The sequence below is a fragment of the Poecilia reticulata genome, linkage group LG13 (assembly GCF_000633615.1).
Source record: "Poecilia reticulata strain Guanapo linkage group LG13, Guppy_female_1.0+MT, whole genome shotgun sequence".
Classification (NCBI taxonomy): domain Eukaryota; kingdom Metazoa; phylum Chordata; class Actinopteri; order Cyprinodontiformes; family Poeciliidae; genus Poecilia; species Poecilia reticulata.
In genome coordinates, this window is record NC_024343.1 from 30,957,749 (window position 1) to 30,976,303 (window position 18,555).

The 18,555-nt window shown below is 38.4% G+C and overlaps 4 protein-coding genes across 7 annotated transcripts in view; 1 reads left to right on the forward strand and 3 right to left on the reverse strand.

The window, feature by feature from the left end:
• Positions 1-2,045: 2,045 nt before the first annotated feature.
• On the reverse strand, positions 2,046-3,521 carry LOC103475125 (claudin-3-like). Its single transcript, XM_008426538.2, has one exon. The coding sequence runs from the start codon at positions 2,946-2,948 to the stop codon at positions 2,193-2,195; it is 756 nt and encodes a 251-aa protein (XP_008424760.1). The 5' UTR covers positions 2,949-3,521; the 3' UTR covers positions 2,046-2,192.
• A 2,831-nt stretch (positions 3,522-6,352) lies between these two features.
• Positions 6,353-7,356, reverse strand: LOC103475126 (claudin-4-like). The gene has a single exon (XM_008426540.2). It carries the CDS (start codon positions 7,335-7,337, stop codon positions 6,498-6,500), a length of 840 nt encoding a protein of 279 aa, XP_008424762.1. The 5' UTR covers positions 7,338-7,356; the 3' UTR covers positions 6,353-6,497.
• Positions 7,357-10,118: 2,762 nt separating this feature from the next.
• cldnj (claudin j) overlaps positions 10,119-18,555 on the forward strand; it is a 43,881-nt gene continuing 35,444 nt past the window's right edge. Inside the window, exons 1-2 of one of the 4 annotated variants that reach the window (XM_008426546.2) lie at positions 10,119-10,581; positions 10,695-10,787. The gene's annotated coding sequence lies outside the window, so the exon portion shown is untranslated. Of the gene's footprint in view, positions 10,582-10,694; positions 10,788-11,695; positions 12,123-17,402; positions 17,468-18,555 lie in introns of those variants that run through there. The other 3 variants (XR_535298.1, XM_008426549.2, XM_008426548.2) reach the window with 3 other exon arrangements.
• LOC103475133 (claudin-4) lies at positions 16,319-17,408 on the reverse strand. The gene has a single exon (XM_008426550.2). The coding sequence runs from the start codon at positions 17,324-17,326 to the stop codon at positions 16,631-16,633; it is 696 nt and encodes a 231-aa protein (XP_008424772.1). The 5' UTR covers positions 17,327-17,408; the 3' UTR covers positions 16,319-16,630.

Below are 18,555 nucleotides of genomic sequence, written 5' to 3' on the forward strand. Positions count from 1 at the left end.
ATTTATTTAGAACAATTTATAATTTTGATGAAAATCTACTGCAGGAAATGCATTGTCATTCTTAGATAAGCAATTTTATTTAGATTTTTGGGTTTTAAAATAGAAAATTTAAAAAGAAGGGAATATTAAAACACTCTGTCATGTCATTGGCATTCTTTTGTGGAAATTTAATGCATTTATTCCATGAAAAAAAAAATATTGTAAAACCTTGATTTGTTATTATATCTATTTAAAAATATTAATCGGTTTATTATTTTTACCCATGTTAAAAAGAATGTTTGCAGGATTATTGCTAAATCAGATTGTGAAAACAGCCTCCCTCCCCCCTGCTGTGCAGTTTGTTACAGTAAAATGTCTCCTGATCTGTAGTTACTGTAACCTCCCCTCTGGTGGCGGTGACACCGATATGAGTAACCTGATATGGAATCAAGCACCTCTCCCATATTTACTGTGAAATGCTCATCAATTTTTCATTTCTCTGCCTCTGAAACCATTCTGCAACATTTTTAAAACGTGTCCACATCTGAAAACTGAAGCTTCAGTGTAAAAAGTTTGAGTAACTCGACTCGTCTCCCTTTGTGCTCCTCCTTCTCACCCCTGCCTTTAAATAAGCGGATCTTGTGGCTAATCGCTAACAGCCGCGTTGCCACCTTGACGTAACGCCGTCCTCGGGGGATTGAATGTCGAGGTTTTGTCTTACGAAGCTTCGGCGCACGCTCCATCATCTCTGGTCATTTTCTCACCTGGACTCGCTGCAGAAACCTCCAACTTTTAACACAAAACCAGACAAATAAGCAGCTAGAGACACTTTTATTAAAAAAAACCCCAACATAAACATCACAGGAGTGAGTGTCCAAGACGTCAAGGTGATTCACTGTAAATTAATACGTAATGTCTCGAAACGCCATCATCTCTCTTCACCACAACAAACTAGCAGTTGTGTTGAATACAGTTATTATCTGTGTTTATGTTTCTACTCTGGAGCTCCGTTTACTGGAAATTCATCCGTTTTTTTATTTAAAGTGGGTTTTGATGATAAAAATCAACATCGGTTTTCAGTTGCAAACATTAAAAAGCTACAATCTTATAAAAGGAACTGATTTTTACAGTGAAAGGCTCTTAAAATGACAGTGCACAAAGAAATTTGAATAAATGTGCTATTTGCATAAACAGCTTCAACACTATAAAAACACAACATTTCACCAAGTATTTTTTTTCCAGATTTTAGCAAATATCTTATTACACTGAAAATAAGACAAAACTAACTTTCAAGTAACTTTTCAGTAAGATATAGGAGCTTGTTTTATGTAATTAATTCCTTAATATTGATCAATTAAATGCTGCAAATCAATGACTTGATGCAATCTGCTTTGATGGAAACTTTTAATATTATTTTGAAGAAATAATTGATAATTTTTTTAATATTTTGTACTTATGGAAGAATGTTTTTCTGGTACTAGTGGAGCTAGAGCTTTTTTAAATCTATATTCAAGAATTATTGACTTAACAAGCTCCTAAAATGTTAGTTGTATGTTACTTAAAGAGTAATAAGATATTTTCACTAAAAATTAGACCAAAATAATTGGTAAAAATTTGTGTTTTTCACTACAAAAACATTTTTGGTCTAGTTTCTAGTGCAAATAAATTATTACACTTGAAATAAGACTAAACTATCTTACAAGTAATTTATTAGTAAGATATAGGAGTTTGTTCTGAATCCATATTTTATTATCGCCAAATTATTTCACTTATAACTAGATATTTTCCACAGTGTTTTAAGTTATATAATCTGCCAGTACGTTTTCCATCGAAATTATTGACTTAAAACAAGCTCCTGTATGTTGCAGAAAATTCACTTGAGTTAGTTTTGTCCTATTTTAAGTGTACTGAGATATTTGCACTAGAAACTAGACAAAAAAAAATACTTGGTAAGATTTTGTGTTTTTGCAGTGACGGACACTTTTGGGAAAAATGTCTTGCTGTAAAGTGGAGCTAGTACTTTTTAAAGCAGTATTGACTTGAAACAAGCTGCTGAAGAGTTACTTGTTAGTTTTGTCTTTTTTCAGGAGGATATTTGCAGAAAAAAACTCTTGGTAAAGTTTAGTTTTTGCAGTGAAACTCTTGTTTTCTTCAAGTCCCTTCCCCTCCAGACTCAAGTGTTCCTGTGGGATCCGGCCGTGTTTGACCTCCACTCATACGTAGTCCTTCCTCTCTAAAACCGGGCCGCCCGCGGACCGGGCTGAGTACGCCATCCTGGAGCTGTTGTACCGCGTCTCCCGAGGCGGACAGGAGCAGCAAAGGAGTCCTCCTCCGAGCACCAGGAGCGCGGCGGCGCCCCAGCCGACGTACAGCGCCGCCCCCAGCTCCCGCCGCTGGGCGTCGGTCAGCAGCGGGTTGTAGAAGTCCCTGATGATGGTGTGGGCCGACCAGGAAACGGGGATGAGCTGCATGGCGCCAGAAACGATGAATAGCACCCCAGATACGATGATCACCTTGGCCTTGGAGGCCTCGTCCTCGATGCAGTTGGTGCACTTTGCCCCGGCGATGGCCACCAGCACGGCCAGGATGGCCAGCAGGATGGAGATGACGGTGAGCGCGCGGGCCGCCTGGAGGTCCGGCGACAGCGCCAGCATGGAGTCGTACACCTTACACTGCATCTGGCCGGTGCTCTGCACCACGCAGCTCATCCACAGGCCCTCCCAGATGATCTGCGCCGTCACGATGTTGCTGCCGATGAACGCCGTCACTCGCCACATGGGCAGGGCGCACGCCACGATGGCGATGATCCATCCCAGGATGCACAGGGAGATGCCAATCAGCTCCAGTCCTATAGACATACTGGCTGCTGATGTCGCCCAGTTAGTGATGATCTGTTGCCTGGACTGGTAAAGTATCCGTTTTATACCAGTGGGTTGGAGCAGGGGAGGAGTCTGGGATGGAGGTGACATCACTGGGAGGAGAGGAAGGACCTGGGGACTCTCAGGACTCTCTGCTATCGGCTTACAGGGCCAGCACCACAAAGGGCCCGGCCACAAAGAGGCTCTTCACAGCCCAAAGGCCGTACACTGCAAAAACACAACGTCTCACCAACAGTTTTTGGCCTAGTTTTAGTTCAAATATCTTCATACACTTAAAATAAAACAAAGCTGATTTAGAAGTGGCTTTTCAGCAAAATAGGAGCTTTTTCTAAGCCAATAACTACTTAATACTGATGAAAAAGTTGTAGTTCCACTGGCAGATTCTTTTACTTAAAAGTGAAATAATCTGCCAGTGGAACTAGAACTTTCTATTGATTTAGAACAAGCTCCTATGTCTTCCTGAAAACATATTGGTAAGTTAGATATTTGCACTAGAAACCAGACTAAAAATGTTTTTGAAATGAAAAACACAAAGTCTTACCAAGTATTTTTGGTCAGTTTGTAGTGGAAATATTGTAGCACAAGTGAAATAAGGAACTTTTCAGCAACAGCGATAATAATTCAAATTCAAAAACGCTTTTTTAGAAAAAGTACAAGTTCCACCGGCAGATTATTTTACTTATAACAAAACATTTTTCCCATGTTATGAGTGAAATAATCTGCCGGTGGAACTAGAACTGAGTTGCTAGGTAACGGGCAGGGGTTGCTAGGCAACGCGCAGTGGAACATTCTAGTGGTGGAAGTAGAACTTTTAAAAAAATCAATATTAAGGATTTATTTACTTGAAACAAGCTACTATATCTTGCTGAAAACTTACTGGTAAGTTAGGTTTGTTGTATTTCAAGTGTACTAAGACATTTGTACTAGAAACTAAACTAGAAATACTTGGTGAGATTTTGTATTTTTGCGGTGAAACACGTCTTTTGGTACCCAAAGACATTTTCCATGTAGATTTTGTTCACAGAAATAGAAAAAGGTTCCTATAAAGTGCTCAAGTCTGAGATCTTAGGTTCTATTTCAGACTAATTTGTTAATAAAATGGTTGCTCACTTCAAACTTTTCATCTTTCTTGCTACAAATTACTTTGGTACACTGCAAAAACACAAAGTCTTATATTGTTGGTTTGGTTTTAGTACTCTAGTACACTTGAAATAAAACAAATCTGACTTGTAAGTGACTTTTCAGCACAAAAAAGGAACTTGTTTTAAGTTAGTAATTCCTTAATATTAATGAAAAATTTCTGGCAGATTTTTACTTCAATAAAAATGGGGGGAAACTGTTAAGAGTGAAATAATTTTAGAGTGAATCTAGTACTTTTTAAAGCTATATTAAGGAATTGTTGACGTAGAACCCTCATACATTTTGCTGAAAAGTTGCTTGTAAGTTTTTTTTCCTTTTTTTTAAAAAAAAAACAACAACTATTGTACTAAGATATTTGTGCTGGAAACTAGACCAAAAATACATAATGTGATTTTCTGTCTTTGCAGTGTGGCCTCCAGGGATTCAATGTAATGATTCATCAGTTAGAATGGTCTAGTCAAAGTCAAGACATGAGTCAGAATTGAGATACTTACAAATTGTTGTTCTTTGTTGTTGCTATGTAAGGTTTCAATCTTTCTATTTTATTAAAGTCTAGTACATAAAACCGTAAAAAAAGAAAGTGAAAGTTTTCTGTTTTAATATTGAAAACTATGAATAGTTTTTTAATTCACTTCAGTAAAGAAAGCATCAGATTCCTGCAGCTGAAGTGAAGTTAGCGGTGGATTTTGATGAGTCTGTCTGTCTCCAGAGCGTCTCTGGAGTCTGGACAGTTTCCAGAGGAATGCCGCCGTTCCCAGCCTCCCTCTGCTGACTGAAACCAAACAAGATGGCTGCCTCCTGACCAGTTATCACAAAGTCAACTCATGGATCAGGAAGGTGGACATGCCACACTGTGGGTCTGGGCTTGCAGGAATAAATCCACTTCTCCTTTTATCTTTTCAAAGCAGCGGCGTCAAAATAATGCAAAATAAAGTTATTTTACTCTGATTTTTAACTGGAAAAAGTTCTAGTTCCACTGGTAGATTATTTTACTTATAAAAATACATTTTTTTCCCTGTTATAAATGAAATAATCTGCCAATGAAACTAAGAGTTTTTAGTTTAGTTTTATTTCAAATGTACTAAGATGTTTAAGTTTTAAACCAAAATTACTTGGTAAGATTTTGAGGTTTTGCAGTGCAGACCTTTTTGCTGCAAAGCCACCAACATTTCAGCTTGTAATTTAAATCCTTAAACTTAAAATTACAGTTCCAGAGGACGACTTGACAAAACTAAAACCTTTCATTTAAATTATTTAACTCTAGAATAATGTTGTTGTTTAAAGGGTTTGGCATCTTACACCTTTAGTACAATAAAAATATAACATATATTTAAATAGTCTCTGCTGCTCAGTTAGTTTTTAGCTTTAGCATTTAGCATCTTATGACAAGCTCAGTTGGTTTGGTGGTTTTCCAATCAGCATCTCCTGATCAAACTGGATCATTAATACATTTATGCAACAATTATTTGTTCAAAATTCTTTATTGTTTATAATTGTGTTAAGTAAAATTACACATTTCTACAATCGATTTTAAATGTAAAATAAGTAGAGCCACCATAAAGGATTGATTTGGGCTCAAAAATGCATGTTTTACATATAAAATGGGCAACAAGTGCAACATGTAAAGTATTTCTACTGAAATACAAACCAAATTAAAAACATCAGTCAACTCCCTAAAACATTACAAATATTTAGGATTATTCTCTAACAACACTTTATTAAGCCAACAACATTTAAAAATGCACATATTCCAGATGAGCTCATTAAAATTTAAAACATTTTTTTTGTTTTCTTTTGGATGCAAAACATTAACAAACGTTCTAAACTACTTTAAAAGAAACTTTAATGAAACTATTTACTCAGTGCTTCCAGTGTAACACAGAACACAGAAAAGTAAGAAAGAAACTATGGTGCAGGACTTTTACTGAACAGAGAGAAAGTTTCATTTTTATGGTTTTTCTTAGCAAATAAAAATACATTTAGTGGTTAAAAACTACTTGACCCAGTGTGAGAAGTGAAAAACAAAAGTTTGAACAGCAAAAATACAAAATATACCCAAATATTTTTAGCTTAATTTCTAGTGGAAATTTCCTAGTACACTTGAAATGAGGCAAAAGTAACATAAAAGTTATTTGATTTAAGCCAATAATCCCTTAATCTTGATGAAAAGCTCTACTTCCACTGGCAGATTATTTCACTTATATCCCCATGTTGTAATTTAAATAATCTGCCAGTGGAATTAAAACTTTTTAAAACCAATATTAAGGAATTATTTACTTAAACCAAGGTCTTATATCTTGGTGAAAAGTTACTTGTAAGTAAGTTTTGTCTTATTTCAAGTATTTTTAGATATTTGCACTAGAAACTAGACAAAAATACTTGGTAAGATTTGGTGTGTTTTCAGTTTTTAGATGTTTTTGTCCTTTTTGGTTCTGCTTCCGGAGTCTTTGGTGAGTTGGCAGATGTTGGTCGGCGCGTGAGAGCGGAGCAGATGTCGCTTCAGACGTAGTCTCTCCTGTCATAGCCGCTCGGTACCACCGATCTGGTTTGGGAGTACGGCGTTCTGTACCTTTTCTCCGGCCCCCGAGGGCAGCTGGCGGACAGGATGCCGCCTCCGATGAGCAGGAAGGCGGCGGCGGCCCAACCCAGATACAGAGCAGCGCCGATCTCCCTCTTCTGGGCCTCTGGTATGGCCAGACTGTAGAACTCCATGATGATGGTGTGAGCGGACCAGGACACGGGGATTATCTGGGTGAGGGAGGCCAGAACGAAAGCCCCTCCGGAGGCGATCATCACCCGCGCTTTAGCCGCCTCTTCGTCCACGCAGTTGGTGCACTTTGCCCCCATGACGGACATCAGGAATCCCAGAACCCCCAACACAATGGAGATGATGGTGAGGGCGCGGGCGGCCTGAAGGTCGGCGCTCAGAGCCAGCATGGAGTCGTAGACCTTGCACTGCATCTGTCCAGTGCTCTGGACCACGCAGCTCATCCAGATGCCCTCCCAGATGGTCTGCGCCGTCACGATGTTCACCCCGATGAACGCCGACACTCTCCACATGGGCAGAGCGCAGGAAACGATGGCGGAGATCCATCCCAGCAGAGCCAGAGTCACGCCTAGTATCTCGAATCCCGCTGACGGCATGTCTGAAGAAATCCCCTCCACGATCAGCACCCACCGACGGATCGAGTGAGCGTCCAGCAGGTTGAACTTCCAGATAAGCAGCTTTGAGGGAGGAATCGAAGGCGGAACCTCTTGATTATTGGAGAATTCAAATTCTCTCCCGTTTGAACAGTGGAAAGCTCGGCCTTGGAATGTAAACAGCTCCAGTTTAATCATTCAACTCCCACAGCACCGGTAGCTCTCCCACCTGTTGGGTGAGGGGCGTAAACAGGTGGAGAGTGGTTATAACCTAACAGAGAAGGAATGACTGAAAGTAGGCAGCAAACTAAAAGCCTCTGCTGCAACTGAGAAGCACATTCAGTCATCTAAAGGTGACCTGATAAGCTTCCTAGAACAGGTCAGGTCAGGCCTTTGAGTAAAACAAAACATTCTCATTATCTCATTCTGAAACGATGATGCGATTTTAGTCTGCTCAGTTCAGACTACGTTGAGCTGTTTTAGGGTCTCTGTGACTTTAATTTAGAATATATTGCTCCTGGCCACGACCCTAACTCAATGTTTACACATGCATTTGAAAATGGCTGCAAACAGATGCGTAATTATACAACCATACATCTTTGAAAAGCATTGGTGGAACCTCCTTGTTACACTGAGAGGTGTGGTGTGGAAGGAAAACTCAGAAAATCTGGCTGTAGCATAAACAAAGGTGGTTTATTAGGCCTCCTTCAGCACAGCACAGTTCACAGACAAGACAAAATGGCATCTTTTCCATCAGTTTCCTAGCTTTCAGTCTCTCTGCCTCAGTCTCAGCTTTCAGTTTCTCTCTCCTCAAGGCTCAGCCAGCAGTCTCTTCATATACTGTTGTCCCCACCTTCTCAATTAACCTCCCAGCCAATCAAACTCCAGGCACACATGGCTCCTTCTATATAAGAGCTGGGTTTGAGGCGGGCCTCCTCCTTAGTAGGTTCCAAGATGGCCGCCAACAGGACACACCCAAAAGGTAACAAACATTTCACAGACAAAAGGATCACATGCACACATTCTAGAACTTAAACGTTACAGAAAATCTTATTGCTTCTTAACATTTCTGCACAACCAACAATAATGCATCAAGTGGTTTCTGGATTGTAAGTCAACAACAAAACACTTGTCTTTTCCAGCAGCCATTGTACAGGGCATACACTCCAAAAACACAAAATCTTACCAAATGTGTTTGGTCTATTTCTGTGCAAATATTTTAGTGCACTTGAACAAAGACAAAACTATTTACAAGTAGCTTTCTGAAGAATACAGGAGCTTGTTTCAATTCAACAATGCTGTAATATTGATTTTAAAAAAATACACATTTTATGTATTTTTCAAATGTTACGTGAAAAATCTGCCCATAGAAATAGTACTTTTTCATTAGTATTAAGGGATTATTGACTTAAAACAAGCTCCTGTATCAAGCTTCAAACTTACTTGTAATTAGTTTTGTCTTATTCAAGTGTATTAAGACGTTTGCACTAAAAACAAGTATTTTTACTTGGTAAGATTTTGTTTTTGCAGTGTATGGCAGTAAAACCAGTTAATCAAATGAGCTCCGCTTGGGTTGCTAGGTAACGGACTGAGTTTGTGGGGTTGCTAGGTAACAGGCAGTGCCTGCTGATTTTTCCCATAATATTCAGAAGGTTTTTGAAATGACTTATTTTAGAAACTCAAAAAAAAGATGAACTTATTGCCAAAAACATCTGGGTATTTTTTTAGAAGCAGTAGAGACCCAGACATATAGACCCACTTTATTGATCCCACCATGGGGAAATTCATGTCACAGCAGCAAAGAACAACATCGCAAATTGCAATGAGCAACTAACAATGACAAGCAATCAAATCACAACGAAAAACAACTCAAAATATAAAATAACTTAAAAACTACACACCAAGACAGAAGTCTGGTAAACATTCTGTGATTAAACTACACTGGCGACGCATTCGAAACCTGCAAAATGTCAAAAAGCTAAATAAATACAAGTCCCATAACTTCACACCGACGTGGGTCTGGAGGATTCCAAGGACAAGAATTGCAAATAGAGAATGAGCCGATGTGGCGGAGGCTGATGAAACTCTGTGTGTGCACATAGTTGGGGGATGGTCTTATCACTTTCCCCTTCACAGGTGAAACTTTTGAGTCTGCTAGTTTCAAAAATGCTCCACAAGTTTCAGTCAAAAGGAAGGAAGTGAGTTAGACGGATAAGAAAATGACGAGCAGCTGAAGGGGAGTAAATGAGTGAGACGGAACAAAGATGGAGCCTAAACATTAATAACTGAAATAAATACTAAATCTAACAAATACATCTAATACTCAACAAGAAGGAACAACTTCAACTAACAGAAGAAATAAACTCAAACAGGAAGATGGATGCAAAAGAACAAATCTAAAACTAAAATGAGAAATAATACTGCATAAACAAAATATTGCACAGTATTTTTGGTCTAGTTTCTCATTACACTTAAAATATAGACAAAACTAACCTACAATTAACTTTTCAGCAAGATGGGAACTTGTTTTAAGTCAACAATTCTTTAATATTGATGAAAAATGTAGATTATTTCACTTATAACAAGGGAAAACTGTCTTGTTCTGAATTAAATAATCTGCCAATGGAACTAGTACTTTTTAAAGTTAACATTAAGTAGCTATTTACTTAAAACACTCTCCTATATCTTGCTGAAAGGTTAATTGTAAGTTAGTTTTGTCTTGCTTAAAGTGTACTAAGATATTTCCACTAGAAAGTAGACCAAAAATACTTGGCAAGATTTTGTGTTTTTGCAGTAAATAAACTGGGATAAGGGAAAATAAAAAGTCAATACAAGGAAATAACAGAACCAAAGTCCAAAATGTTAAGGGACTTTCCAGAGAGGCCGTACAGGGCAGAAATCTAATGTAGAAAACTGAAAGGGAGATGGGAAAAAATGCTAAAAATAAAAACGTTGAAACCAACCAATTTTTTAATTAAAATGTTAAATGGACTGAACTTCTAGCGCTTTTCCAATCATTTTGACTACTCAAAGCGCTTTACGTGAGAGTCGCCTTCACCCATTCACAAACGAACACACATTTCTACCCCGATACGCAGTTTGGGTTCAAGTGCCAGAGGCGCACATTGACACGTGGCAGGAGGAAACTGGACTCGAACCTACAACCTTCCGATCTCAAGATGACTACTCGACCCACAGAGCCACAGACAAAAACAACTTTTTTTCATCATAAAGCCTAATCTTTTTTAGTCATTATTAAAATGACGTAGATTATTATAACTTCTTGAAATGTTATTTGCTATGCTCTTCATTCTGAGTGGCCGTCAAATCAATGCTAGTTCCTCAAGCTAGCACAGCTAGCGCGAAACGAAATGTTTCTGTCAAGAAAAGGACAAAAGGAACCGTCAGAAGCCCTGCTATGGAAGGCTACAAAAATCAGAAGGTAAGAGACGACATTTATGCTAAACGACTAATAATTACTAACTAGTGAATAAAAGTGAGACATTATCATTCTAAAAGTCGATGTTTCTTCACCCGTTTTGTTGTATTGGCCAGAAGCTAATGTTGTTCGGGGGCCGTGGCATTGGAAAGTTCGGGAATTCGTGGTTTATTCTATCCACGCAGCTGTATTTGTGTACACCTAACTAAGTGAGTAACATTTTAAAGTTTTATATTTGCTGATTATAATAACCAATAACTAAGTTGAGTTGAATTTAGCTAATTGCAAATAAGCTGAATTAGCACTGAGCTAATTCAGAATTAGCTAAATGCAACTGTTGGCATGACAAATGCGGAAGGGGATGGACCTTACCACAGGGGCCGCGTTTCATTGGCTAATGCCCATTTCACGTCACAGCGCAGCTACCACGTGCCTTACCATCTCACAAACTCAAGCTACAGTAGTAAACACATGCTAATAATGTACATTGTGGACTAGCAGACCGGCAGAAAGTTTTTGTGTCAGGTCTCTAAAAAGAATGGTTCTCCACCGTCAGTGGGGTACCTGTACAGGCGATGTCAGGTATCCTGATCGTATTTGTGGAACTAAAATTCACAGATTTCCAAAATCTGAAACGGAAAGCCTTRCTTGGATCAAAGCTGGTGCACGACCGCATTTGCAGCTCAACCGTTGTAGGATCAATAAGAACAAAGTGTCTGCTGGTGTAAGTATTATTGCTTTGCTTTCTTTGTGTTTAGTGAATGAMAAAAATAAAGTCAATAATAAACACATCCATTATGAAAACCTTTTAGCCAAGTACAGCATAATGGCGGTACCGATACAACTTCTACACCTTGAAACCTGTCTGTTACAGTCTTACGTTAGCTGAACAGATCAATATGAAATGTGTACCGTATCTGACATACATTAATGTAACCCAGTTCAAAATAAAGGTATTTTGTATTGAGTTAAGTTCATGGAAAGTGTAAAAATTTAAAATGTATTAAATATGTCTGCTTAAATATGTTAAAATTGTTATAAATAAGTGTTAACAAAAAGCTGTACTTACAGGTACTTGAAGTATTATGGTATAATAAGTTAAAATAATTTGGAAAAATTTAGTTAAAACTGTTTTATAAAAAAGTAATCTTCAACATATTTTATTTTGAAGGACTTTTGTTTGTAAGAGGAAGTTGTGTAGAGCAAAGCACCTTTACTGGTCCGTGGTTGGCTGAGGATCAGGAAGGGATAGAAAAGTAGAGGAAAAAGAGAGAAAAACGTGGCTAGGAAAAAAAGAGAAAAAAAGATGAACTGCGCTGAAAAAACGTGGCAGATTTATTAAGAACGAGTGTTTTTGCAGATATTTAGACTTTCAACTCGACAGTCTTTTAATAGATATCGACTCTACACTCTTGTTTGCAGCTACTGTGATAATTTCAGACCAGAATTCACTGTACAGTAGGTCAAGAACGTCAAGAAAAAGGTTGCAAGATTGTGCAAGCAGCTAGAGCATGCACAACCAAGATGCAGAAGTAGATAATTGTGTAAGTCACAGATATTTTCTGCGAAAATATTAAAGTCTAATTGATGCTGTGGACAGTTAAATTAATTAAGTCATTGGAATAATAATTCTTCTGGTTAATATAAAATCAATGTTCATGATCCTAGTGAATTGGGGGGCTTCAGACGTTTCTTTAGTTATAAGAAATAATGACCTTCGGACTCGTGCTGAGTCTCTAAAGTTATCTAGACTGTAACAAGTGCACGTTATTAACAGAGAAAGAGCTGCCGTTAACTGGGGTGGTTTCTGGAGTCAGGCTACCACGGGCTATTTGCCAAACATTTGCCAACAACAGGAATTATTGATTCAAAAGTAACCCTCAAAACCATGAATGCCCGACTTACCCAGCCTTGCAAGGACAATAGCCACCAGTGATCTTGTCCACAGCTATATTTATGCTGAGGGTGTGAGAATCTGCTGTTTTTCTCATCGACCGGTAGCTTTTCGCTGTGACGCGCACAATGTTAGAGGCATCGTGTGGCTAAAACACCTTGATGTCATCCAAAAAAGATGACATGAACTTGTTGATTCCATTGTCGTGGCTGGTATTTTGTGAAAATCTGGCAGAAATGCTACACTAATCGACTCAGAAATACTCTGCAGAGAGTCAGTCGAAATGAAAGACGCCATGTTGACACATAGAAACTAAGCCCTGCGAGGCTCTGTTTGTGAGACATGCAGCCACGTGGGACTTTCGAGGGGCGTTTCTGGGCGGAGCCTGGTAAGGTCCATTAATAGTAGACTTATGCAGATTTGCTTTTGTAAGCAGATGTTTAATATATGTTTTATTAAAGAAATTGATTAAATTATGTACTACTTTTAATTCGTTACTAACAATTGCCCTGTTTTAATAAGCTGATGAGAGAAGTTGAATGAATACTTTGGAAAAGATTATATAACCGATGTGCTAATAAGTGAGTTTTCTTTTGCTTGTTTAATTTATAGAACTGTGCACTAAGGAAGTAGAATGTGGATCAAACTGAGCAGAAATGGGAAAAACTACTAAAATAAATGATGAATCATAATTTTTAACCAAATAACCTGCCTTTAAATCAGAGATTTATTACCAAGCTTCTGTTTACAATCACACTGCATTATATGCCACCCCACAAAATCCATTTTGTAAAGTGTCCTTTGTCATAGTGAATGAAAACCAGAAGAAAAAAAACAAAATGGAGATTTTTCCAGGACCATAAATGGTGGTAACCTCAGGAGCAAAGGGATTGTAGCTCTACAGCTAAGCTTGAGCCATTGTGTTAAAGTATCTGTCTAAACGTCCATTTAAATCCTCATGATATCCTTCATTACTGCTACTTGAGGACTCCTCACTTTCCTAAATGAGTTCAGTAAGTCTCATGGTTCTGCTCTCATATTTTACTCACATAAATGTTTTCGCGACTGACTTTGTAGATAAGCTTCCTCTTAAATGTAAGAGAGTCTATTTACTTTGTGGGTTTGGCACAACCTCTAGCAGAATTTTTTTTTTCAGTTTATCATGAAAATATGTCTACACAGGAAAGTTAAATATCGTCTGTGGTCACTGAATGGAAGTTTCTACCACATTCAGATGAGCGAGCTAAAAAAAAAGAAAGAAAAACTTAGCTTTCCACCGCTGTGTGTTTTTGTAGTCACTCTAAACACACAGCAAAAACACAAAGTCTTACCAAGTATTTTTTTAATCTAGTTTCTAGTGAAAATATCTTTGTACACTGGAAATAAGGCAAAACTAACTCAGATGTAACTTTTCAGGTTATAGGCGCTTATTTTGAGTCAATAATTCCTTGATATTGATTTTAAAAAAAGTACTATTTCTACTAGCAGGCTATTTCACTCATAAGACATTTTTTCCCATGTTTTCAGTGCCAGTAGAACTATAACTGGGTTGCTAGGTAACAGGCTGGGCTGGGGTTGCTAGGTAACGGCATTGTAGAAGATTACCAGTGGCACTCAAAAAGCTTTTTCATCAATATTAAGGAGTTACAGTGTACTAAGCTGGTTATTTGGCACTAGAAACGAGACAAAAGTACTTGGTGATACTTTGTGTTTTTGCAGTGTATTTTTTGGCTTCATTTGTGTGACTTCCAGGAAGCAAAAATGGTGCAATTAAATCTGAAAAGAAGCTTTTTGCTTCTGTTTTATCTCAATATCTCAGCATATAAAAGTTTTTTTTTTAAAGCACTTTCCTTTATTTTTATGTTGACGTTTCTGTGAGTTCTGGATACATTTTGCCTGTGTTGTACGGCACCTTAAGAAGGATGAGGTAAACAATGTCAAACGGCTGATCAATAGACTCTTTGTGTCTCAGTTCGGACTCGGTTACAGTCCCAAATTTCATCCCCCCTCCGAACAGATGGAGACCTTTATCTCTTAGTCAGTTTCGCCTTGCAAATGGAGGACAGGTCACAACGGACGGAGAGCAGAAGGCGCTCCTCGGAAACAAACCCCCCCATTGTTCCTTACCTGCACTTATGCTGAAATAAAACTCCTCATTTTGGCTCGCACCAGAACCGCTCTTATTGGTCAGACGCTGCTGACCGACGGGCCTGGCATGTGTCCAAGCTTCTGCATACCCAAGTAATGAAACTATTTATTTAAAGAAAAGCTGAAAGCACAGAATTAAAACTTTGTTTTCCATTTTTAGGAGCAAAATCTTCATACAAAATGTACAAAAAGGCATTCTACAGCGACATGTTTGTTGGTCTAGTTTCTAGTGAGAATATCTTAGTTTTGTCTTAATTCAAGTGTACTAACGAGTAACTTTTTAGCAAGACACCGGAGCTTGGTTTAAGTAAATATTTCCTTGATATTGATGAAAAATTTCTAGTTCCTCTAGAAGATTATTTCACTTATAACAAAAACACTTCCTCCATATCATAAGCGAAATAATTTCCCAGTAAAACTAGAACTTTTTCATCATTATTAAGAAATAATTTACCTAAAACAAACTCTATATCTTACTGAAATTTTAATTGTGAGGTAGTTTTGTCTTATTTCAACTGTGCTGTGAGATATTTACTATAGAGACTAGACAAAAATACTTGGTAAGACTTTATGTTTTTACAGTGTGCTGAAGAAAGACCAAAAGTTGTTCATTTTAATAACTAATTAGTTTTAATGAAAAGCTAAAATCTCAGATTGAAACATTTTACAGGAACTTTTTCCCTTTTTTAGGTACAAAATCTACATGAAAAATGTACAAAAACAAAATCTGACCAAGTATTTTTGGTCTAATTCTGGTGGAATATCTGAGTTCACTTTTAATTAAATAAAGTCAATGTAACACATCTCAGTCACAAGGCAGTTCAAAGTGCTTCACATCATAAAAACATCAATTATGAAGCAGTTAGTACATTTGGCCAAATATACAACTCATCAATCAAATGCACATCAAATATATTGATCAATGATTCACTTATTACCAATCAAAGATAACTCTAAACATCCTTGTTTTAAAGGAACTCTGTGGTTTGAAAAGACAAAACTTATCTTTGAAGTAACCTTACAGCAAGATTTTAAGTCAATAATAATTCATTATTGATTAAAAAATATTGATTAGTTCCACTGGAACATTATTTCACTCATATCAAGACATTTTTTCCCCATGTTGTGTTTTCCTCTTAAGAATTATTGATTTAAAACAAGATCCTATATCCTACTGAAAAGTTACCTGTAAGTTACTTCTGTCTTATTTCAAGTGTAAATATGAACTAGACAAAATTATTTGGTAAAGTTTAGTGTTTTTACAGTGTACTGAAGTAATTTGCATAAAATACCCAAAGTTTTGAAGTAAATAGTCATTTTAATAACAAATTAGTCTTAAATGAAAGCTAAAATCTCAGAAACAAAAAGTTTAAAGGAACAGAATCTACGTCAAAACATAAAATTTTACCAAGTATTTTTAGTTTTAGCGCATATGAAGTAAGACAAAACTAACATATAAGTTTTCAGCAAGATGGATGAGCTTGTTTTAAGTAAATATTCCTTAATATTGATGAAAAAGTTCTAGTTCCACTGGTATAATATTTTATTTATAACAAAACATTTTTCCAATGTTTTAAGTGTTCCTTAGTACTAAGGAACTATTGATTTAGAATGAGCTCCTAAATCTATCTGTAAAGTTACTAGTAAGTAAATATCTGACTAGAAACTAGAGGAAAATTATTTTGTGTTATTTATTTATTTTTTTTGCAGTGGTTGCAAAAAAACTGTAAAACTGTAAAATTCTTTCTTGTTTTGAACATTTTAATTAAGAATCTTGATATTTTAGGAAACTTTTCAATAAACGTTGGTCTGAATCAAAATTAGATTTCACGAATAAATTTAGTTATAAAATAGTTCAAATCATCTTCAAAGCTTTAGCTCCTACTTTGTTGAAAAGTTCCTTATAAGTAATTTTTGTTTAGTTTTGCATCAGAAACTGGAGGATAATACTTGGTAAGGTTCTCTGTCTTTGTTTTTCTATCCACAAACATTTTCAGTCATGTCAGTCGCTCAGACATAGTCCTTCCTGGTGTATCCGTTGACCGTAGTGCTTTTGACGGCTGAGTAATCCACCCTGGTTGCTGCGGAGACGCCGCCGCCGCCACTCGGCGCTGCAGCTGCTGCAGCTGCAGTTGCTGCAGCTTTAGACGGACAGGAGCAGCAGAGCAGAGCGCCCCCCAGGATGAGCAGGCAGGACGCGGCCCAGCCAAAGTACAGAGCGTTCCCGAACTCCCGCTTCCCGGTCTCCTCCAGCATGGGGTCGTAGAAGCCCAGCACGATGGCGTGGGCCGTCCACGACACGGCCACCAGCATCAGCAGCCCGGCCGCCACGAACGTCACGCCGGACGCCACCACCAGCCGCGGCTTGCTGCTCACGTCCCGGCTGCAGTTGGTGCACTTGGCGCCGGCCACCGCCAAGCCGATTCCCACGATGCTCATCACCATGGAGACGATGACCAAGGCCCGGGCGGCCTGCAGGTCGGTGGGAAGCCCCAGCATGGACTCGTGGACGCGGCAGTGCATCTGGCCCGTGCTCTGCACCGAGCAGTTCATCCACAGGCCCTCCCAGATCACCTGGGAGATGACGATGTTCTGGCCGATGAAGGCCGCCACGCGCCACATGGGCAGGCCGCACGCCACCATCACCCCCAGCCAGCCCGCCACCGCCAGGATCATCCCCAGGATCTCCAGGCCCGCAGAGTACATGGTGGGACACAAGGCCTTCTGTGTCTGCAGGCGAAGGCGATGTCGGATCTCTGCCGCTGGACGAGTTTCAGCCAGGAAGAAGGAGAGGGACAGACGGATTCCTTTTACAGCTTGGAGGACTGAAGGTGGAGTCAGCTTCAGGTGGTTCACCTTTAAACTTTGGTACACTGCAAAAACACAATCCTACCAAGGAGTTTGGTCTAGTTGGTCTTGAGAAAACTAACTTTAAGTAACTTTTCATTAAGAAACAGGAGCTTTTCTTTAAGTCCTTACTACTGATTAAAAGAGACGACTAGTTTCAATGGCACATTGCTTAACTAATGACAACATTTCCCCATTTTTAAGTGAAACAATCTCCCAGTGCGACATTTAATCCATGATGGTGACTTAAATGTTTGGACAGTAACACTCATTGTTACCAATTATATTTGGTTTAGTTTTTAGTTCTCAGTTCACTTGAAATAAGAAAAAAAATAACTTAGAAGTAACTTTTCATCAAGAAATAGGAGCTGAAACCTTTGAAGATATATTGTAATTTTAGCAATTTAGTCGTCTTAAATCTAAGTTGCATTTAGATTTAGGACAGCAGGTGTAGTGTCATCCTCAATCCCACATAGATTTAGGACAGGTAGTGTTGTCCTCAATCTGGGTTAGATTGAGGACAACACCTGGTGTATATTTGGTCTACATCTCATTTAGATTGAGGACAAAACTACTTTTAATTCAAAAGTTGTTTAAAAGTATACAGTATACAGTCTTTTGCACCCACTGCAAAAACTGAGTATTTTTTAGAGGTGTGCCGATCGATCGGTCATCGATCGTAATCGGGCCGATTTTCGTGAAAAAGTGTATGATCGGTGATCGGCGAATATTGGCTCTTGTTGCCGATCACCTGCATCTCATTTCTCAGCCTGCCTGTGCAGCTGGTCTCTTTCCTTCACTCTGCGCAAACGCGCAGCAACAAATCCTAAGCGATGTGGAACYATRACGCACTGAGTGAATGGGGACGTTTGCGTGTTGCGGCGGAAAATTGAAGCAGGTCAAAATGCATCAACACAACGTAAAAACAATGCCATACTTGACGGAGTTTGGCTACATCGAGGCTCACTGCAGTAAAAGACATATCAGATCAGATAGCAGGTAAAGCAGCGCACAGCTACAAACACTCACCCGGATTAGCATGACGGTCAGAAAGCTAAACAAATAATCCGCAAAATAATTTAAGTCTT

Coding starts and splice junctions, on each gene's coding strand:
- LOC103475125 (XM_008426538.2), bottom strand. CDS start 2,948: ATGTCACCTCCATCCCAGACTCCTCCCCTGCTCCAACCCACTGGTATA.
- LOC103475133 (XM_008426550.2), bottom strand. CDS start 17,326: ATGTACTCTGCGGGCCTGGAGATCCTGGGGATGATCCTGGCGGTGGCG.
- LOC103475126 (XM_008426540.2), bottom strand. CDS start 7,337: ATGATTAAACTGGAGCTGTTTACATTCCAAGGCCGAGCTTTCCACTGT.